Below are 22,830 nucleotides of genomic sequence, written 5' to 3'. Positions count from 1 at the left end.
GTTAGGTAAATATTTCTTTATTAAATGATTAATTCCATAAATAAATTCTTTTAATTCATTGAATATAAAATTAAAATCATTTACAACTTATTCCAGTATTACAGGGGATGGAAGGGGGAAAAAAAAAAACCCTCAAAGGAAAACAAAAAAAAGCTACAGTTTGATAAATAAAATACTCAGCTTTAAAACAACTGATTTCTGTTTGCCATTAAACTACAGTTGGTACATAATAGCTGCCACTGTGAACACCCCACAAGTGCCCACCTCAGGAAGGAATGTAACTTCCAACTTGGTTGGGAAAGGGTGGGAGGAGATGGAGGGAGGGGGAAAGAAGCATAGTGTTAAATTGAACAGGATAGGAAAAAAAAAAAGTTTTCTTAACCAGAACAAAACATTTAGCTGATCACTTACAAACAGAAAACAGTATATAATTAGATAAGGTGCTCCAAAAAGAAGCAGTGAAGTTGCTCCAGTACTATGAAGCTTTAAGTATGCTTAAATCTCTGTTGCGTTAGTGTCCAGTTGCACAGTGCACTCTCGTAACATCTCACCGTTGCCCTCAAATGGGCAGGGCACCATTTCCAGAGGTCCTTCCTCCATGGCTGGTTACTTCAAACTTCTCTTTGGCATCCCACCCCCAACACATCTCAGTCCCTAAATTTGTGAATGTCATTGACTAGTCTGTAGTAGGGATAGGCTTCGTTTGCATGCGGACAGTTGTAGTTGCATCGGCAGGACTGGATCATCATGACGTTCTTGGTGAAGGTTTCTCCATCATCGCAGCGGAACCTGATCTTGACAGTCCTGGTCTGCTGAGGCGTGCAGCACCTGCCATCCACGCAGGAGCCACAGTACTTGGGGCGGTACTTCTTCACGCTGGAACATCCGGCGTAAGTAAACTTCACTGGGGATGGGGACTTCTTAGTCTTGGTACATTTTTTTCCCTTCTGTAAAGGAGAAGCAATAATATCATTAGCAGGAGGTTCCTTCTCCAAACTTTACCCTCTACCCAAAGCACTTTGGAAAGAGGAGGAGCGCCAGAAGAGTCTGTATTTACCTTTAGGGAGGCATAGCTAGGCTCGCCACATGGCCTCACTTCACATATCCTGGTCTCTTTGATGAGCTTGCAGTCGGGATTGTCGTTGGTAACCCTTGTAGAGATGCCAGTTCCACATGTCTTTGAGCACTGAGACCACGAGGTTGTTTGCACGATGCATTTGGGATTCTCAAAAGCTCTGCTTTGTGGCTCGGATCCAAAAACTGGAAGAGAAGAGGAGGGCTTAGCCTAACTATGTCGTCTCACTGGGTTTCTTTCTTTCCGTCAGGGTCTAAGGAGTCGTAGAGCCATCCTCCCACCCCCTCCCCGTAACTGTCACCACCACACCAATCAGCCCGTACTCACCGGGTAGCATTTTCAGGCCTCCTTTCACAATGGCAATTAGCTCGTTGTTCCTGGTTAGCTCGCCTTCGGAATCATCCAGACCGAACTCTTTGCTGAAGAAGCCTTCCAGCTCGTCCAGCGCATCCTTGCGTTCGTCGCAGACCCACTCCTCACAGCACTGCCCGGGGACTTTGACCAGCCTGGGGCTGGGACAGCCCAGGTTGGGCAGGGAGAGCTCTTGCGGGCAGAGCGGGATGCAGCCCACAGCTCCATCTATGCACGTACACTGGTGTTTACAGTTCGGCTGGAAGCTTTCGCCGTTCTGGTAGATTTTGGAGTTATATTCGCACGGTCTGCCCTCGGACTGCGCTGCAGAGATCAACAGGGAGGGAAAGGAGGGGGTCAGTGGCGGGAATCGCTCGTTCAAGCGCAGGTTATTTGCTGGTCTGTTAAATTCAATTTACGGCGAGGCTCCCTACAATCCCCCGGAGACGCGGGGCCCGAACAATAAGTTAGTCAGGAATCACTTTTCCTTATGTGCGTTTAGCGCAGCTCAGACATACTGAATCGCATTCCAGACTGCTGAAGTCATGTGCCTTTCTGCCAAGCTACCAACAACAAAGCATAACCATACATGGACTCGAAATTACTAAACTCGGGCGCCGCGGGGAGCGGGGTTTTCTCCCGGGGGAGGCGGGGGGCGAGCCGCTTACCTCTGCAGATGCCCCTCAGCGCGGCGGGGCTGGCGCCGAAGTTGCACTCCAGCCCCTTGGTGTGGTCGCAGGGCTGCGTCCGGCTGCAGTCCTCGTTCAGCTGCTTGGCGCAGACCTTGCAGCAGCCGCAGCCGTCCGGCACCAGCCCCACGCCCGGGGCGCACTGCGGCACGGCCGCCGGGCACTGGCAGACGGCGGGACACGGCGAGCCCAGAGCCTGCGGAGCGGAGCAGAGCGGCGGCCGCTGAGCGCCGGGAGGGGAGCGGGGCGACGCGCCGCCGCCTCCCGCCCCTCTCCGGGCAGCGCCGCGGCACTTACCAGGCGGGCCAGGCAGAGGAGGGCGGCCGCCAGAGCGGGGCGGGTGCCCGCGGAGCCCATCTCTAGCGGCGACGGGAGCGAGGGATGGCGAAAGGAGCAGAGTGGAGCGGGGCCGGCGCGGTCTGAGGCGGCGAACGGCCGCGACCCGCCTTATATAGGGGCGCGGGGCCGCCGCGTGCGCTGCGGCGCTGACGTCGCGCGTTCCGGGCCGCGGCCGCTTCCAGCGCTCGCGGCATCCCAGGAATGCGGCTGGCGCGCGGCGCGGCCGCCCCGCCCCGCCCCGTCTCTCGCCCGGCACCGGCGGCGGCACCGGCGGCGGCACCGGGGGGTCCCGCCGCCCCCCCCCCCCCCACCGCGGCCTTCCCCCCCCCTCCTCCCCGCCCCCCCCCCCCACCCCCCCGTCATCCTCCCGATGGATGTAAGAGAAGGCGCTCGGTGCGCCGGAGGCCGCTCTGCGGGAGACCCGGCCCCGGGCCGCCCCCCGCGCTGCCGGCAGCTCGCATCGGTCCCACCGCCCACCCCCCCCGCCAGCTGCTGCGGCACCGAGCGTGGCTCTGCTTCGCCGGGCTGCGCCCCGCTCGGTACCCACGGAGCAACCCGGCCGTGCCGCCGCGGGGTTTTGCCGTTACTGCCGCTGGTCGGGGGCGAAACCAGACATTTTGCATCACCGCCCAGCCCGGGAGCCGGGCCGTGCGCGGCGTGCTCAGGCCGGGAACGCGGTCCCGAGAAACCCTGGGCCCGCAGCACCCGGCCCTGCCTCAGCCCCGCTCCCCCGCGGGCTTCGTGTCCCCCACTCAAAGTTGGGCGTCCTCAAAGAGAGTTTCCTTGTTGAAGCTTAAGATTTGGGGTCGGGAAGGGGAGCTTAAGCTTCTGTTGTGGCGTCTTTTCTTTTCGTGCCTCTAAGTATTTCCAGATGGGGATTTAGACACCAGACGTAACAATATTTCCATATTTGGTATAGCAGTAGCCTGCATTTTTCACATTTTTCTGCTCTGTTATCCAACCACAAAGCATTCTTGACAGCTTCAGATGTTGTTAAATATAGCCTTAACTTCTGTTCCCAGGGCAGGAAATTCTTTGGAATTCCTGTTTTTTCACGCAATCTGTCTATCATGATTTAGGAGAATTGCGCTGGAGGAGCCAACTGGCGTTATACTGCAGTTTGCTCCTTTATTGAAAAAAGCCCAGCAGTTGAGCCTGCTACCCAACGGCGTTGCAATAAGTCCCCATTCCAGGGATTTTTCTTTGCAAATGAGGTTATTGTTCCTAACACAAGTTTGGGTTGGGTTTTTTGGGGGGTTTTATTTTTTATTATTATTCTTTACCGTCGCCTTCAAGGCTGGAAGGCGGAGGAGCGGATTTGGAGGAGATGCAAAACTTTGCAAAAAAAAAAAAAAAAAAAAAAGAAACAACAAAAACCAAAAAAAACCCTCCAAAACCCTTGAAAAGAGAAGGGGGAGGGGGAGGGGGAGACAGTGGAGAGGGAGGGGATGCGAAGAGGAGGGGGATGCGATTAACCTGTCCGCGTCGCCTTTCCATGCAGTGAGTGTCTGGGCGCGCCGCTCCTCACGGACGGGCATTTCGGGAGGGGAGGCGGGGGCAGCCCCGCCGCTCGGAGGAGCGAAGCCCAGACGTCTCGTCGCCTGCCCGGTGCCACGGCCGAAAGGGTTACAGAAAGGACCGTTTCACGGGAGCTGTGCACATGGCCGCGGGTAAGTGCTGCCGCCGGTGCTGCTCCCGCCGCGCCGGGGCCGGGGCCGGGGCCGGGGGACGCGGGTGCCGCCGTGCGCCTCCCGCTGCCCGCGCCGGGCTGGTTTCGTACAGTTCGATACCGGCAGGACTAATAAGGCAGCCTTGTTAAGGAGCCGCAGAAAAGGGGGGGTGGAGGTTGCTGTTGCGTTGGGAGCGTTGCTCCTGGACGTGGCTTTGGCCGGAGGGGTGCGGCGGGGGGACGCAGCCTGCCAGGGAGGCGCGGGCGACGCCGGACGGGGCGCGCACAATGGGGCCCCTGTCCTCGGCCCGGCCGGGCGGCTGCTGCAGCAGCCTGAAGCCTTAACGGCGGGCTTTTCCAAAAACATACACCGTTTTGTTTCGCCCCTCCGCCGTGCATCCCTCCCGGAGCGGCTCCAGCCCCGGGCTCATGGAGACAGCCCGGCTTTGTCGCGACAGCGGCACCGGGGGAAGCGGCGGCGGGGCGGGACGCGGCAGGGGGATGTCGCGACCCGCCGTGAGGCGGGGGGCAGCGCCAGGGGTGTCCCCGTCGGAGGGACACCGGTGCCGCTCCCGGGCCGGGCTGCGGAGCCCAGCCCCCTCCTCCTCCTCCTCCTCCTCCTCCAGGGATGTCCCCGCGTTCCCCGTGCCCAGCACCGCCATCCCTCCTGCCGGCGGCGGCCAGCGTGCCCAGGCCCGGCCCGATGGAGGCTTCCCGTTGCGGGTTTCTTCCCCGCCCCCCGCAATTTAATCTCGTTGTGTTTTTCTTGTCATTCATGTAAATTAGATCCACGGTTTACTTTGTGGTGGTTTTTGTGGTTCGGGAAAGGTGATGGGATGGAAGCTCCAGGCCCTCTTTGCCCAGAACTTGCCCTACAGAAGGCAGCAGTGGTTTTCTTCATCACTCGTATGCCTCAAAATTTGACCAGAAAGGACAATAGCTGCAAGGGAAATTCAGGCTTCTGTTACATGCGGCTATCTCCCGAGACTGCCAGTACATACCATTTAGTGCCATTTCTGATGACAGGAGTTATTTTATGTGTCCATTAAGAATTGGACGGAGACCACCGGCGAACTTAGATGGTTGCCAGTACTGGTAGTAACGACTTTCCATCCCTACTGATTTGGCTGAGCCCCAGCTGGTGACGAGGAGCAGCGAGGCACGGTCCCATTCCCAGACTCCGAGCTATCCGGTATGCTGGGCTTCCCCTGGTTTTGTAGATGTATGTTTTTATCTGTTATACTTTAGTTTTAAAACTCTTACCAGTGGTTTTTAGATGGAGAATCTGACTGCTGCTTTTTTCCCCAGGATGACTTCTTTACATGGCAGTATTGTGATCAGGAGGAACAAGTTTGTGATTCAACACACCTCGATTAATGAACATTTTGAAAATTTTTTGAAAATTTTTCAAAAATTTTGAAAAAAAGCAGAAGGAGCTGGCGCACCAATGCGCAGTTAAACTGGCCAGTTTTGCTTTTCAGGGATTTATGCACACACTTGTTTATTTAATTCCATCTAATTTAAGGACAGGCACCGAGCATTTCGCTTTGATCTATGACTTTCACAACATCCAGCAAATGCCACAGGAAAAGTCAATGAATAGCGCCTTTTCTCACTTGGGTTCGTGTCTTACCACACATTCACACAACTTTGGTGGGAAACTGTAACCGAACCTACCTTTGCTCAAAAAAAAAAGGTCACTTCGAAAGCTTTGAAGCACCTTTTAACAAACCTGTCCTGAATTTCAAGTAGTTGACAACACTTGAGATGGGTTGAGTTTCTCTGGAGTTCAGGTTAGGCTGTGACCCTTTCATAGGCTTTCCCTGCACACGTTTCCCTGTCACAAGCCGTGACCCAGCATTTACCTTCCAGGCTGTGCCTACACCTCCCGGATGCACGTCAGGAAACAGGGAAAAGTTTGGAATATCTTCCTTTTTAGATTTTGTTCAGTGTAACGTGCTGTTCCAGACCTTTGTTGTGCTAAGTGAACTGGGAAACACTCCCTGCTTCACGTCATGAAGAGTATTTCACTGGCTTCTTGCTTTTTGTGCCATAGGCAATCGCTGTCTGTCAGGTAAAGTCTGCTGGGAGCTTGGCTAATGCAAAGCAGGGGTTTGAAACAGTTGGCTTACGCAGCAGGTATTACACATTTACTGAGTATATCCTGTCATTTTCACAGGCCTGCGTCTCTCTGGGGAAAGGACTTTCCAGCAAAACAAATCAAGAAAAAAAAAATAACTGAGTGGTTTATCTTCCCTCCGCCCAGCGTCAGCTCTCGTGGCTGTGCGTAGGGACTGCGGAGCAGCATGAAGTGCCGTGTAGGACGGAGGCTCCTCCGGGTGCCGGTGTTCCCACTGATAGTAAGTATCCAGCACCAAACCAGAGCACACCAGAGGTTTGCAGCCACATGAATTCTGGGGAAAGATCTTACTAAGCCCAGTGTCCAGCCTTTATTTGTACTGTGTTAATCTCCTCTTTCTCATTCTCTTTTTCCTCTGCCCATCCTTTGCCGCGCATTTCCTCCATCTCTCCTCCTCTCTCCTCTCGTTTTCCCTGTTCCAGCCTTTTTCCCTGTGGCCTTTCCTCTTCTAATGTTTACCTACCTTGGGCTGGGCCTCTCCTGCAGCCCCTGCCAGGCCGCTGGTTCCTGCTGCACTAAATCAGTCCTCCCAGAGTCAATGGCTCCTCTCAGTCACTCACAGGAGGTGCAAATCCAGAGGGGCAAATTAAGCATAGCGACGCGCAGGCAGAGCGGCCGAGTAGCCAGAAGGCTTCAGCAGCTAAATTTCAAGTGGGTTCAGATTTTTTTTTTCCTTACTTTGATTTGCTCAGAGTTTATGCTGAATTCTCTGAGCATGGCATTTCCTATTTGTTTTCTTCCTCTTCCCTACTACCCTCCTTTTAGCCGTGCTTATGCCTGACAGTTTTTATATAGTCTGTGCCTTGTCTGTGGTTTCTAATATTTGGGGCGTTTTTGCTTTGCAGTATTTGTGCACTGAGAGGCACTTTGCTTTGTAGGCATGCTGCATTTTCCTCTGGCTGCTGTCAAGGTGTCGCAGAGGTTCCTGTTGTGTGAAAGTGGAAGGGGGACTTGTGAGCCGCCTCACTCTGCAGGGAAACAGGAGGGTATTTGGCAGTAATATTCAGTCGTGCTCATTGCTGCTTCGGTGTGTGAACTGCACTGCTACACAGATAGACCTTACACAGCCACGAGGGACGCAGCAGCACAACAGAGGCAAGAAGCATCCCTGCCGGTGGTCAGCGTGCTCCTGTTGACCGGCTGACCGGCAGTACGTGCTGCCCGGCTTTCTCACCCCAAGCCGGATGCAGAAATGCAAAGCAGTTACAGCCAACTCCTGCTTAGTTCTTCTTTCCCAGTCAGAGACTCAAAATACCTTAGTCACAGTCATTCAGGATCTGGCATTAACTTTATTTTAGTACCAGCCACTGCAGTTTCCCCAGTAAGACAGGTGGATTACTCAGTATATACTCACCTACTCTCGTGCATGTGTACTTCAACACTAGGCTACATTCAGAGGGTGCAGTTTGCATCAGCCACATCCCTATAGCTGAAGTTTGCAATGAAGACTATTATAGGCTTCAGCTTTCCATACCACAAAACAAACAAACAAACAAAAAAAGAACAGGTGGTCCTAGCTAGCACCTGGCTGCACCTGGATTTCTTAGTCATGTCTGTTATCCCATGCAGTGATGTAGCTTGCAGATGATAGCAATATAGCCTGAAATCTCTTTATATATTCTAGAAAAAAAAAAAATCACAGCCATGTCTCCTGAGTTCCCTGAAGGAGGCTGGGGCATCATCAGCATACTTGTCGTCTTTCTCAGTGTCAGCTGAGATGGTCTCGGGCAGGGATCCCACCCCAGAGAGTTCATCATCCCAAATGACCTCAGTAGAGACTTCTTTAAACCCTGCTTCTCAGGGTGCAGCATTTCCCCGTGGAGCAGTGCCTGCAAACTATCATCTGTTAAGATGAAATGAGCAAGTTCAAGGGAAAATTGCTCGTGATGGCAAGGAGTTACTGGAGCTAGCTGAACCTGATTGCAATCAGTCAGGTTGTGCCTGAGAAATCCTTGATCAAAGCCCACTCCAGGCTGTGGTCCATAATGGTTGTCAGCTGCTGTCCGCCTCAGCCTACAGCCTAACCACACCTTGGAGGCAACTGTTCCTGCCTTTGTCTGTGTTGTGGGGCTGTGTGCCCCGGAACGTGCTTCCTTCGGCATGTTCAGGTTTGTTGCTTGTTTCTCTTCTTTTTTCTACATTTGAAATACATGGCAAACTCTTATTTCTCCAGAAGTGGTTTGTTTCATTATAGCTAATAATCACAGCTATGTTTCCTTAAGGTTAGTCTGTGTCAAAGCTAAGGGAACCCTCTGCCTTCCTTTGGGTGCTTTCCCTTCCTGCTCTTTGTGATCTGATGGAACAGTTTCTTGTCACTGATATAGGGACGTTCAAAGGGCTTGCCCAGCCTTTTGTTTTAAGAACACATTTTTATGGCTATTTTCTTGAAAAAAAGAAAAAAAAGTTTTGATTAATATCCTTTTTTGTTTTTTCCTTTTGCTTGCAAATAGAAGGGGAGGCCTGATCTGGCAGGGTGCTGAACATGCTCTGCCACACAGTGAATTCTGTCACTTACTGTGCTTTCCAGGCTAGCTGCTGGAAATGTCACAGGATTAATTTCAGAATCCCTTGAGGTCCCTGTTGGCTTTGTCCAGAATCATTACTCATTCTCTGCTACGTACACAAGCTTATTAAAACACGGTGAGACCTTAGTTGTGTTTGCTGCATTACTGTTTATTTCCATTCTGTTCCATCTGGGCTCTCACCCTTTGCTTTCCAGTATGTTACATGAGCACCTTGCAGTGGCAGCTGGCTGAGTTCTCTTGTGCATGGTTATTTTATGGCACACATGAGCTAACCGACGCAAGGAAGCCAGCCACGACCTCCTCCAGGGCTGCTCTGCTGCTGGAGATCAGTCACTTGCACCCTTCCTTGGCTTGTGCCCCTTGCTTCTAGTCTGTGATAGAGTAGTGCAAGAATCAATAGCAGACAAATAAGTAGACACGATGTCATCCTTGCAGATAGGGAGGACTTGCAGGCAGCCAATAGATCGTGTATGTGCTTTAAGAATGTTTGTGGAGACGGAGTTACAATCCAAGAATGCGCAAATAGCTGCCCATCCCAGTCTTGTGTGCCTGCAACTGGGAAGGAGTGCTAAGCCATCTCTAGGCTTGGTTAGCATCCAATCTGAAAGATGTCTTGCACTGTGGAGCTGGTTGGGGTGATTTTTCTAGGGGAGTGAAGAAGAAACTATGTGAATGGAATCTCTTCCTCACCTTATCTCTGCTGGGGACTAAAATATAACCGGAGGGAGCCAGCTGGTGAGCGCTGGTGGGCCGGTCTGCGAAAGGGTCTTTGCGTGGGCTCCATCCAGCAGCCCGGAGCAAGGAGCCCAGCGGCTTGCGCTGCCCCACGGGGAGAAGGACATCTCTGAGTCAGCCAGGAAGCCTGTCTGCTGCCCGCTGTTTTCCCAGGGACTGATGTTCTCGGGAAGTAAAAGGTTAGCAGGGGCTATCAGCAGACTACTTTGGTGCGGAGACTTTTTTACGATTGCATTAACATATCTTTTCCTGTTGTTGTACAGAAATTATGACTCCTAGTGTCAGTGTTGAGATGAAAGCAGGAGCTCTTTTGCATAGGGCAAGCATGAAAAGCTAGCTGTTATGTTAATCATAAAAGAAAATTAGTGCTGGCTGGCGGCTATTTACTTTCATATAAGTTTGCTTTTGTGTTGTTATTCTTTTAACTCTCTGCACTCGTCTGTGTCCTTTTGTACGCAGCCAACCACGTGTCTGTCGCTGTCCTGTCTTACTGCCTAACCTCGGGTCTGCTTCTGAAACCCCACGAGCTCAGCTTTTAGACCTACGGGATAATTTGGCATCCGAGCAGAAAAATGGGAGATAGGATGGGTCTTTCAGGTGAGCAGTGTGTGATAACACGACAATGTTTGTAACCCGTTGAGAGGAGAGCCTCTGGTTTCGAGGAGCGGGCTTTTTCAGGATGTACCCATACAATGTTTAACAGTGCCATGTCAAAATAAAAATCACTGATTAAAAGTGCTCCTTTCTTGTGCTGCTAAAAACACTTCTAGATTATACATGCTGAAAACAGTAAATATTTAAGGTACAGGTTTACTTTTCTTGGTTTATAGAGGGCTCAGTGGGCCTGACAGAGCAGCTAGACAGATGTGTTTATAGCGAGCTCCCCAGGCGGGTACAATGCTGCAGTGTTCGGCCTGCGAGCACCGCAGGGGCATGCTTAAAAAAATAAGTGTGTTCCATTTACATTGGGGGAAAAAAATCCTGAGAATGTTTCTATTAATATTAGCCGGTGTAAAACCCCAAATTCTACATTTCAGGCCTTACATATTTCAAAAATAGAGGCCTAGATGGTGGTTGGTGAGGATGTGGGGTAAGAAACGTTTCCTCGCTTACGTAGCCAGTGAAAGGTACGGTTAAGGCGGCAGTTCTTGCAGAAGCAGGGGGTTGTGGCTGAAATGTCCCCAGTGAAGGTCGGGTGTGAAATGAAGAGTTCAGGAGCGAGCAGGGCAGCAAACCCTGCGCACAGGGAAGCGTGAGTGGGAGGGGGCGCAGGCCAGCGTGCAATGCCTGTGGTTTTCCCCAGACGCGGAGCGGGGGGCTCAGGACCAGGGCCGAGAGCCTGGACGTTATCAGCAGGCATGTTCCCAAAAGGTGAGAGGGACCAGATGCTGTGGGGAAATCAAAATGTGCAGAGCCCTCCCCACGCAAAAGGATGCACACACCTCCCACGCCTGCGAGGTGCTGACGGGGAAACCCACTTCCACATTCAGGGGGATTTTGTACACATTAGCCTTGATCTTGGCTGAGGTCTTATCTGAGCACTACCTTCTGATCTCAATTATACTGATGTTAAAGCTGATTTGTGTGGTCAAAATTACTGGCATGAATTCATTAGCACACATCAATTAACTGAAACAACGGACATTTGAGCTTCTGGAGAGCTCCTAAGGAATGGGTGGCTGCATCTGCCTCTCTCTGATTTCCTCAGAAGTTATACTTGGCTGAGAAGTAAGTTTATTTTGATTATCTGATTAAACAGCTGGCAGCTTTTTAACCCTTGAAGGAAAAAGATTAATTTTTAAACAGGGATTTTTGGGCTGACTAGCTTCTCAGGAAAGTTTTCTGTTGAAGAAAAGTAGAGTTAGGGAGTGGAAGCCTGTATTAGGGCTGGCTAAGCACTCTGTGATCAAATACGGTCATAAATAAAAAATGTAATAGTCTTCTCAGTGTGCGAATAAATCTAGGAGTCCTTGCGAGGTTGTGTCGCTTTCCCACCAGCTTCACCTGCAGATGGACATCTTTCCCCGGCTGCAGGTGACTTGCCATCCTGGTGACAAGGGGGGATGGGGCCATCCCATGGGTAGCCGCTCAGCTCAGGACAGCGTCATCCTGGTAAAAGCAGCTCAGCACCTCTCCTTACTGGGCCCTTCCAGCACAGGGGCGCTGGGCTGCCTTCGCCCTCGAGCCCTGGCTGCAGCTTCCTTGTCTGCCAGCTCCTTTTCTGACAGGTACTACTTTGGCCTTGTTCCTCCTACCCTCGGAGGAGCTAGCTGGTTTTCATCCAGAGAAGGACAGAGAAGGCTACTAAGGCACGGTGAGGGATTGTTTCAGCTGAATTCTGCTTATCTGTGGGAAGGGAGGTGTTTGCCTGGCAGCTCGGCCATAACCTGCTCCTGGAATTGCCTGGCCGCAGACCCCCCTGTTGCACCCGGGAGCATCACGGAACAAGGGTTCCGAGAGAAGGAGGATCGTATACTGAGCAACAGCGCTAGGGGCCATTGCACACCCAGAAGGAGAAGCGGCAGAATAATGCAGCTCTTTCTTAGCAAGCTGAATCACAGGCCGTGATTCAGTATGTCCCGCTCGCACCTCTTTACTGCGCGTTAGTTGTGAGCACTGATTCAAGCAAACCCAGCCATCTTAGACCCAAACTGAGATTCATTGATTCCAGCAGCAGCACTGGCCTGAGGCGCCCTGCTCTGCCGTGGCTGCTCCCCGGCGCCCCATTCCCCTGCATTTATGACCTCCTTTTTGCTGTTAGAGTGGCACACGGGTCTGCAGTAAAACAAAGGCTCCAGCCCGGGTCTCCCAGGGGTAGCAAACCAGCCCATTAACCCACCGTGCGACCTGGCAAGGACTTGTGACTCTCTCTGGATTTTATGGCAGGATACCCTTGCCTGAGTGTTGTGCATTTAGGAGGCTACACAGTTGATGCACAGTCAGCTCCTGAAGGGCAGCTGGCATGATGACAGTAGACTTAAAAAATGAATGCATTGTCAGCTTCAGTCTGGATGTCACCATCATTTTAATGCTAATGGACTCTTTCCTCAGCCAGCCTCCTGTCTGAATGGGGAGCACAGAAACATCCCGATATTTATGGGATTTTAACTAGATTAGTTACAAACCTATAAAGCAAAGAAAGAGACAGTTCATCCACTATTGGGGAGGGGAGTGTTAAAAATGCCACCTCAGATAAAATATTATGGGAGTTGAGTAACTGTAAATAAGAACCTCGCCTATGAAATAGCTTCTTATGTGAGCTTGGGATGAGGGCCAAGAGAACGTCTAGGGCTTGGGGAAATTTATTAGCCCAGATCAACAGGATTTCTGGGACTCAGGAGATGGGGTGGCAAAGAATTTGCCTGTTGGAGTCTGCACTTCCTCCATTCATGCCTGCAGCAGGAGTTTCACTTATAAAACTTTCAAGATGGTTCATTTGCATTTTTTGAATTTTCTTGGTTCTCATTAGCAGCTGCAGTTCTGTCCTGGGACTTGGGAGAGCTTGGTCCAAGCTCTGGGTTTCCACAGCCTGCCAGTGTGGTCTTGGACAAGTCATTCATCTCCCTGTGCTTCAATGCCCCTCTGTAGAAAGGAGATAAACACTATTTCCTGACTCACGGGGATGTCAGGAGGGTGTGCCAAAGACGAGGTGGCACTCAGATACCTGAAGTACGAGTGAGAGTACTATGGGTGCCTACGGATGACAGGAGCACGTACGGAGCAGCTACAGTGGGCAAGCTGACCCCTCACAGGGGGAGGAGTGGCATTTTGGTGGGGGGTGATGGGTCTTCCCTTTGACCCCGGTCATTTTAGTCACTGCCATCATTCTCCTTACTCAGACACTTTATGTTATACCCTTGCCAGTGCAAGGTGGCTGCCCTGATAGGGTCACTGGTGTCCTGATGATACTAGGATCATCTTGGCTATGCATTCCCTTAGAAAAGGGGCACACGCGCATCAATAGCACACAACTTGGGAACCCGCCGCCTTTTGTCTGCCCCGCTTTTCCTCTCTCTCATTTCCATTCGCACCCTTCTGCTGCTCCTTATGCTATTCCTTACCTGTATGCAGCTTTCTGTCCAGGTTCTTTTAGCGCATGTCTCTGCTTCTGCAATCACTTCGGTATTTCTGCCTCCACCTCCATCCTCACTCCCACATTTTGTCCACGTTTTATTTTTCTTATCTTGTTTTTGGAACCCATCTTAGCCTCTTCTATGTATTTCCCTTCTCCTCCCTTTAGTTCCAAGAGCTTTTCAGTAAACAGCATCCCTCTTCTATTCTGACTCATTGCCCGCTGACAGTGGAAAGATTTCATCATGAAAGCGATGCAAAGATCTCCCAGTTTAGAGTGCGGCGTAGGTTAGGATGACCTCGCTCCGCCTGGTAAGCGAAGAGCCACGGGGTCCAATTCCTCAGCCGATGTTTATTTGCCAATTTATCTGACGTGCAGTTGTTCTTCGTTCCCACACCAGTATACGTACCTGTGTGGGTTGGGGGGATGCTGTATCGTGCCCCGTATCATCCCGCTCCTGTATGATGGCCGAGAGTACCTCAGCGGCTATTGGTAATGTACTTAGCTGAAGTGTGGGAAAACTCTCAGACTTGAACTTCGCTTTGTATTTTCATGCCATATGAAACTCGTTGAATGTTTGTCCTTCCCTTCACGTGGCTGCTGCCTGCTCTTGTATTGCATTGACATATGTGAAATCTATTTGGTCCCTGTTTTAATATGCTGCTTACAGTATAAATACAAAAGCAGACAGTGCTTCTGAAGAGAAATAAATGTAATTGTGGTGGTGGTTGTTGTTATAAATAGTGCAAAGAATTTAGAAGCTCTTTAGTCTTTTGGGCAGGAATCACAAGTGTTGCGTGTAATATAAACTTAAGGCTCTCGTATTTAGCTATAGAAGTCTTCCCAGTTGTGATTGGCCCGGTTCACTCATTGCCGCTTGGCTTCAGTGCAGGATGAGGATGCTCCGCTCTCTCCGGGAACGAGGCTTAGCCTCCAGAAATGTGGTGTGCTAGATCGTATGCCCGACCTGTACATGCATATAGCGCTGTTATTCACGCAAATCCAGCATTTGCATGTGCAGCCGGCCCGCTTGCATAAAGAGCCGCGGTATTTCCACACACAGATTTTTGAGGTTGGTTCCTAAAATCAGCGCTGCATTTTTCCTCTGCTGGAGTGAAATGCAAATATTTATTTATTGACAGAGCTGGAGCTGATCATTCTCCCTGTCCAGCTCTGAGCTGTCTGTTCCTTCAGATGAAAACAAATAGTATTATCATTTCTTTCTAAAATGCATTTGTTCATAACTGGGCTAAAAACAATTACTGCCTGCTCTCTGTCAGCCCCGGTAGAGTGCTATATATATTTGTGTGTGTATGTATATCAAAAGGGGCTGAACGCCCAGAAATTCTCTTGGCAGCCCTGCTGTCTGGTTAGAAAAGGAAGTGAGCTACAAAATTTGAACATTCAGTTCTGAGACTTGAAAGCTTTCTGGATTTTATTACTGACTCAACAGGGTTTTCATTATGTATGTGGCCAAGAGGGGAGGTTTACGCAAGAGAACATATTGTAGTTGAATATGTTTGTAATTTTACACATTGTTAAATAATTGAGATAACTAGAAGTCTCCTAAATGGACAAAATAAATTAAGTGTTAGGAACAGTGTCACTGTGGCACAGACAAGTCAATACAAAAGAGTGGCTGCCCCCCCATCCAAAAGCTGATTTCCAGTGCAGAGGGGTCCTGGTCCAGATGATTAGTGACGTTTTGCTGTTGATGTCAATGGGAGCCATCTTTCCCTCAGCATATCTGGAAGCCTCTTGCTGCCTGTCAGTCTCTTCTCTCCTACTCCAGATGATAGCATCCTCAGCTTTTTTCTTTTCTTTTTGCTTTTTAGTAACTCAGTGCTATTTAAACAGCAGTTTGAGGCTACGTTTCTTCTGCTCTCATTTTCATGTTAGTTTTAGGAAGGAAAATATTTTGAGAAGCAGATTATCATGCAAAGAGAGAAGGTGTGGGATGCATGGGCTAAGCCGTCAATACAGACCAAGGCTGTGTCCTGCTGTCCTGCTCGCCTCCAGCAGCAGGGGATGTGCTGTCGGATCACACCCTGCGGCGGGTCAGCTCTGCCGCAAACCAGCTTGACAGCAAAGTGAATTCCAGTCCCACAGACAACATGCTCCCAGCTAATTTTGCACTTGTTCATGTGATGGGTATTTATTCTTCATTGTCTTAAAAAGGTACTTATTTTTAAACCTCTGTGGTCTCTGGTGCCGTACAGTCTTAGTGCATGTGTTCTCACGAAACTACTGTCAGCAGGAAATGCTATCTATATGTGCCTTTGCATTTGACACGTGGAAAGCCAAGGCACAGGGAGGATGTAAGATCACTGGATAATTCAGGCTGGAATTCAGAACCCAGTCTGAACCTCTCTCAGTCCCATTTATGCCCAGCGTCTCTCCAGTGCACACCACTACGAGCAGCCTGGCTCTGCCTTCTACCCCGCAGGTGCCGGGGGCTGCTCTTGGGCCCCCCAGAGCCCTCCCCTGCCCAGGGTCACCAATCCCCCTTCCCTCAGCCCAGCAGGCTGATGGCCGTCTTTGCTGCTGGCTCGTGCCCGGTGTCTCTGCAGGGAGCCTGCGGCTTCACCGATCTTCAGTATCGATCTTCACCGATACTGCAGCCACCGAGTGTGGGGAGAGAGTCTTTGGTTTCTTTTAGTGGGCACGGTGATGGTTCTCGAAGCTGTGCCGTGGCTGCGCTGCGGTCGTGCCGCTGCCTGCGACAGCATACTCCAGGGCCACTAGAATGTGCTTGCCTTTGGTTTTGGTCTTTTTAAAAAATTATATAGCGTTAGGGCATATGACACCTCCGACATTGTAAATCAAGCTGGGTAGCCTCTCATTTTTGCCTTTGATTTGTTCCATTCGTCCCATTGTCTGTCTTCATGGAGAAACATCTACTTTTACTGTTCTTGCAAAAGATAACGTGTGAAGCGGTGTTTGTTGCAGGAACAGCCGATCTGTGGCACTGAACCACATGCAGGTCAGCCGAGTTCAAAGGTGGTTCCTTGCCAGTGCTACCTAATTAGCCTCACTGAGGGTAAACACATATGCAGAACAGATCCACTTTTAATGTGGGAAATGCAACGTGCACCTGCCCAGCCGTGCGTACCAAACAGAGAGTTCACCGGCTTTTTTCCGCTTGCCCTCTGTTGCTGCGCTGGGCGACCGGTGGCAGGGCTGTGCGGCAGTCGGGATGCTCGCTGATCCTGCGCCCGCAGCGGGAGGTGGGAGAGCAGGGACTGCGCTGCTGGGCTTGCTGGGGACACAGCGGGGGGCCCGGGAAGGTAACTGGGAGCCCCTGCAGGGCTCCCTCCCTCCCTCGCTGTCCTCAGCTCCCGGAGGTGTGTGGAACATGCCCAGTCCCTCCTGGCCTTGAGAAAGTTTTCATTTGTGGCTGCTAGACTCAAGACTCTGGGCTGGTCCTACTTTATAGTATAATGTTTTCATAACATTGTTATGTTGGCTTTCTTATTAAATGCATTTTTTTAGTCACTTTCACCTGCTAGTTCGCCCTCTATTTTTGAGTCCATTGGATCAATTTCAGCCAACCATGAAAAGAAAGTATTTGTCTCTGAGAGATTAAGGCAGAGGCAGAGCCCAGGAAGGCGAGCGGTGGGGGGAGAAGGGATACCCTGCCGATGCCCTGGGAGAGCCGCCGCCTGAGCACAGCTCTGGTTAGAGGCCGGAGGAAGAATCTGTGGTGGGGAGGCTGAGGGAGAGGCCGTGAACACCCTGACCACAGAAAGTGCCTCCTTGGCGCTCGTATGGTCTTCAGACACCGGAAAGTCCAACCGCAAGGCACAAGTCCATAGGAAATGAGGTCTCATTAGTTCCACTGCCCACAACTTGCTCATGGCTCCACCAGCGCTTCCAAGCGTTCAGTTTGGTTCAAAGGCTACTGGAAACTGGGCAGGCGTCTTCCCTGAGTCACCCTGCCTTTTCACCTCCCTGAGGTCGAGGTGCTTTGCAGGCCAGGGCGCTGCTAGAGGAGGCGATGTCCAGCTGTCCATCGTCATACAGGCATTCAAGCTGCGCCTGGTGTGCTGGCACGCTGAAATCCATCTGGATCTTCTTCGTGTTTTTTGCCAGAGATTTTACTAACCAGAAAAAGGTGGCATTATAAGACGACTGTACCAGCTTGTTATTCATATCCTCTCCCTGGCTGAGAAAGAGCCAGAGAGCGTGTTTTTAACGTAGCCCATGGTCAGATGGTGTGGGGATTGCTGGAAGCCTGGGATGGTCTGGCAGAGAAATAATTTCCCCTTTTAAAACCACTGAACAGTCCTTGTTCCTCCACACTCCAGCTGGTTAGCTTGGCCGTGCAGCCCGGGCATGGAGACGTGGCCGGATCCACTCCTGATGCCTCCCAGCACCCCTGGGTGAGCTCTTGCTGCCGCCTTTGCTGCTGTGGGCGATGGATGGGCTCTGCCCTGCCTTTGGCTGCCAGAGAAGAGGGGCTGGGGGCCCGAAGGGATGTCCTTTCCTCGTCCCTTGCTGGCAGCTTTGCAGCTTATTTGCAGTGCAAAGAAATTGGGGGTGGGTGGGTGGGGAGGGTGTTAACGTTTCGGAGGGAGGGTGTGCGTTCGCACCGGGAGCAGAGGCAGCAGGGCTGGGCAGGGGAGAGGGTCGGTGGCGCTGCCCAGCGTTGGGGCTGCCCCTTGGGGCTGGGTTCCTGCTGGGGCGTTTGCTGCCGCTCCATCGTGTTGTCCAGAGGGGAGCAATGGGAGGTGGTAACGCAGTGCCTGGGAGAGGCCGTGTGGCACAACACACGGTTTAAAAATAAAAATAGCCCTTCAAGAGCATCACTAGGGGAAAATTACCTGAATGCTCAGGCAGCTGCTGTTCAGTACATGCTAACGGCAGCTCAGATTTTGTGGAGCTGAAAGCACTGCCAAGCCTTTTCCTCCTGCCTGTGTAGTGCTGCGCCTCTACCTCCCATCTCCCCCCTCCCCCGAAACACAACAGCCCTCTGACACAGAGTTTTCCAAATGCGATACATTTCTCTAAAATTGCTTGCAAATGTTGCTAGCAAGAAGCTGCCCTACTCATTTTGCCAGTGGCCCTGCATGGCCAGCGGCATCGTGGGTGAGCGTGGCGAGGCTGTGGGTACAGCCCTGGCTTGGCCGGCGGGGAGCTGCCGGCCATCATAAACACTGCATCCCCCAAAAGGCGGGGTATTGCTGGGGAGGCACCATCAACGCCCTTCCCAGCACCGCCAGAGCCATCCTTTCTGGTTGGCCACCTCACTGCTGGTTTGAGCGCGGCGCCCAGCTAAAACGGGCAGCCAGCAGCTCGACGGCCAGCCGCAGCCTGGAAACGGCACATCTGGAAAGGGCATTTGAGCTGCTCCTAGGGGTGAACCTGTACGTGTCCCAGGGCTGAGCCAGCACACCCCTGCTTGCAGGAGGGGTCCCCACGCTCCCTGAGGATGGGGCGGTTTGGGAGGCAAGCAAGCAGAGATGACTCGAGTGAATCTGCAGAGCTCAGAGGAATTAGAGTGAAATGCCAATGCCGTGCTGCGATGCTCCTGCCCTGTATCCTTTCCTCCTGCCTCTGTAAATAGGCTCCTTCTTAAACAGGAGAGGAAGGCAGAGCTTTGATACCAAACCTAGTCCATTATAAACAAAGTGATGAAGGAGAGATTTACCTTCTCTGAGCCCACCTGTCAGTGTTTGCAGTTTTACTATCATATTTTCCAACATCTTCCCAGTGTTTTTCTCTCCTCTGTTGCCATAGACAGAGGCAGAGGAAACTTGCCTGTGCAGAGGAAAAAGTGAATCAGGCTTTCTCAGATGTTCTAATAAACAGCCTGAAAAAGCTTTACGCATTGATCCCATGCCACTTTAGTCATCAGAGGTCTTATTTACAACAGTAGCTTGCTTAAAAAGAAAACAAAGCAAAACACTGTAGACCTTCTGTAAGTACAGATCACCTGGCTGCCTGAAGAAAAAATTTCCAAAGAAAATCGTAAGAAGGATAAAAACAATATTAAAAAAAACCAAACAAACCATGAACATTGTCTTCTAGAGAAGAACATGCCATTTAAAAATGCTAAATGAATGTAACAGCCCGAGCACCCTTTGCATATCACCTGGCCTCATTCCATGATGCTCATAAATATTTGAACCCTTTGGTGCATTAATCCTTTACAGCAAAGCTGTTAGCCTAGAAGGGCTGCAGCCAACTGAAACCTCATGGGATAGGCTGGTAGTTCACATATAGGGATTTTAGGAGTTCACTATTTTTTTTGTTAATTATTATGTTTTGCAAACGGGGACGAGTGGTGGGGGGACGAGGGGGATCCGCAGGAAGCAGTGGTGCCGTTGCGTAGCTGCCTGTCCTCGGCAGGCCCTCGCACGGCTCCTACCACCCTCACAAACCGCACGTGGAATTTCTTGTTTACTTCCGCTGTTTGAAGGCAAAAATTACAACAGCTTCACTGGAGAGGACGGAGGAGATGGGATCCCATAGCCACAACAACAGCGTAGCAAGGGAGGGTTAAGCAGCCCCGGAGTGATTTGGAGCAGTGCTAAGGCTGCTCTGAATTATTCAGGCTATTAACGAATTGTACGAGTTGCCGTCCTGGAGTGCGCTGGGGTCCAGCCAAAACCCTCTCATGTCCAGCGAGTTGCTGGCAGGTTCCCTGCCCGGCGATGGCACAGGACCCCCCTGCAGCAGAGCGTCGCCCTGGCGTGGGGCAGGGTCAGCTACATTGGCCACGTTGGCTTTCCCTGAAACTCCGTGATGGGGAGGGTGACGTGGGTATTTTTTGAAACAGTTTTTGTTCTAGTTGGTGGAAACACAAAGGTTAGAAGCCAAATGGAAATGGAAATGTAGCATCTCTCAAAAAAAAGGAAAAAATAAAGGTAAGAGGATGAGGCGATTACAGCATGTTTGGAATCAGCCGTCACACTGAAAAGATCCAGCATGAGGCTCGGAGTTCATCCAGAGTAGAGAGAAGCAGAATTATATGCAAGTGTTTCATTTCATTAGGAAAATCAGCATCTAATCTATGTGGGTAATTGTAAACTTTGTTTCCACTTGAGTCCTGCTTTTTAAAATTTATTTGTTTGTTTGCCATCATACACATTGTGTTAGTTAAATAAAAGTATTTAAGTCAAAGAAAATATGACGCAGAAGATTCAGGGTGCCATTTGATAAACAATGGGCTGCAAGTTGTCAAAAAAAGAAAAAAAAAAAGAAAAAAAAAGGCAAGTCTGGCACATGCTGAATCCGTTCCTTTCTGTGCAGGAAGAAAAATAACAATTTATTTCCCATACAGCTGAACTCTTTCACAATCTGCATTGCTCAGAGCTCGAGTAATGGCCATCAGCAGCAGGGACGTTTGTCTGTCGGGACGCTCATTGCAAGCAAAGGTAGGTCAAGCAGTAGGCTGCCAAGCTCTCGGTGGCCCTGCGGCTGAGAGAGGGCGTTAGAAGCGATATTGTCTGCACCTGGATGCAGGGTTAATTAGTTTGCCCTGCCAGGTAGCAGTGGGCAGCATCTGAAACACACTGGAGGCTTTTCTGTTTGGGCCAGGTAGCCTACATACAGTGCTGGTTTGGCCAAAGGTTGCTTAAGTGCCCCCGATGCCTAAAATGAGTTCTTTCACAGCATTACCAATTACCGACTCAAGATGGTGATACAAACAGTGCAAAGTTTGGATCTCATCTTTCTGGCTCGTGTTGGCTGACGAGTTAATCTTAAAATAGCAATTATCTAATGGGGAAAATCCCACAGATCTAGACAAGTGAATTATAAAAATAGCCACCCTCACTGGTAAGAGTCCCAAAGTCATTTCTGAACCATGCTGTGGCTCAGAGCTGTGCACGTGTACCTGTTATCAAAAAAAGGAGCAAAAGGCTGGCAGGAATACCCCTTTAATCTGCCTGGCATCAGTAAATACCTGCAGGTCAGCAGAAGATGTATTTATAGTTGTAACCACATGAAGCGAGAAAGGCTATACTTGCCCTGTATTTTTCCATGAAAGAGGTGAAGTAACTCAAGGTTTGTGAATAGATCGCTGTTCCTGGACCTTCTTTCTTGACCCTGATTCCCTTTATATAACAGTCTTCTGTTCCTCCTGTGGATATGTTTTTTGTTTTTTTTTTTTGCCGGGAAAGTTATTTTTGGAATGATGGTTTACAGCTGATGTTAAAGCATGCAGTAAGGCTTTTATATATATATATATTCTGTGTGCTCACCCTTACTTTATGTGATTGCAACCAAAATTCAGCCCATTTTCTTTCAGTTTTCTTTCCATGATTGCACCTGCTTTTGTTTCCTTCCTGTTACTAAGTTTTCCAAACATATTGTTGGGCGTCAAGGACTCAATTCAAAGTCCAGAGCTGCAATAATATCTATCCCATTCGTGCAAAAGTACTGATGTCTTAGTAAGTTGTCACATCATGTCATCTACCTAGGCCTTTCTTCTGAGGGGGGAAGCTAGCGAGCTATTTTAACATATTCATGTACACTCAGAAAGACAAGGTAATGAATGAATGAATGTATATTTAGGACCTACTCTGCTTCCCCTTAAACCCAAGAGGGGAGGGGTAGAGCAGGGAAAGAGAATTCTTTCTACTCAGTGCGTGGAAACCTAAATCTGGCCTTCCTACAATTAAAGACCAGCAATCCCAGCCTTAAAATACTTATGTACTGGAACAGCTGAAATTTTACCAGGTGGTGACTTCACAGCATGAGGCCACATCATTATTACATAAGAGTACTCTGGCTATCTTCATTTTCAGATACTTTCAAAATGCAGGGATGAAAATACATTCTGGCAGAAGGATGGAGACGGGAAACCTTTGCTGGGAGGGTGCTGTTGAATAGAGGCATGTTTTCTTTGCATCATTTCTCTACTTCTTGAAAAAAACAAAAATCTAACAAAGCTAATTTTTGCTGAGGGAACAGATACAAGGTCTTCTTGCAGAGGTTCTTCTTTTTTACTGTAAATGATACTCAGACTGGGATGCTTGCCAGTATTATTATGCTCCTAAAATCTTGTTTTGGCATACAATCAGGTTGGCCTTGCCTTTTGGAAGTATCGAGCATGTAGGTTTTCCAAATCCAATATGGGCTTCTGAAGCCTTAAAAATCTTTCAAATTCTTAACTTCTGCTTAAATGCACTTAAGGCCTGAGCCTGCAGATGAAATGCGTGGAAGGCTCCACCTTGCTCCTAGTCAGAGGAATGCCTCTTTTGAACAAAATCAGGTTCGGTAACCCACA

The 22,830-nt window shown here is 50.2% G+C and overlaps 1 protein-coding gene and 1 long non-coding RNA gene across 4 annotated transcripts; one reads left to right on the top strand and one right to left on the bottom strand.

Annotated features, from left to right (window-relative positions):
• CCN1 (cellular communication network factor 1) lies at positions 1–2,663 on the bottom strand. Its single transcript, XM_075098053.1, is given in 6 exon segments — positions 1–947; positions 1,058–1,260; positions 1,403–1,750; positions 2,095–2,311; positions 2,413–2,490; positions 2,493–2,663. Coding segments are annotated over 6 exon segments (1,302 nt in total). The 5' UTR covers positions 2,649–2,663; the 3' UTR covers positions 1–647.
• Positions 2,664–2,845: 182 nt separating this feature from the next.
• Positions 2,846–17,096, top strand: LOC142059324 (uncharacterized). 3 transcript variants are annotated; one of them, XR_012661283.1, is made up of 5 exons: positions 2,846–3,668; positions 3,956–4,124; positions 5,432–6,197; positions 6,303–6,483; positions 7,142–17,096. It is a non-coding gene; the product is annotated as an uncharacterized LOC142059324 (long non-coding RNA). The 3 variants fall into 3 exon arrangements; XR_012661284.1 differs by having other exon boundaries at positions 7,109–17,096; XR_012661285.1 differs by lacking the exon at positions 5,432–6,197.
• Positions 17,097–22,830: the final 5,734 nt, after the last annotated feature.

Source organism: Phalacrocorax aristotelis, chromosome 6, assembly GCF_949628215.1.
Source record: "Phalacrocorax aristotelis chromosome 6, bGulAri2.1, whole genome shotgun sequence".
NCBI lineage: Eukaryota > Metazoa > Chordata > Aves > Suliformes > Phalacrocoracidae > Phalacrocorax > Phalacrocorax aristotelis.
The sequence above is the reverse complement of the archived record's forward strand: the minus strand, read 5'-3'. Positions and strand labels throughout refer to the sequence as shown.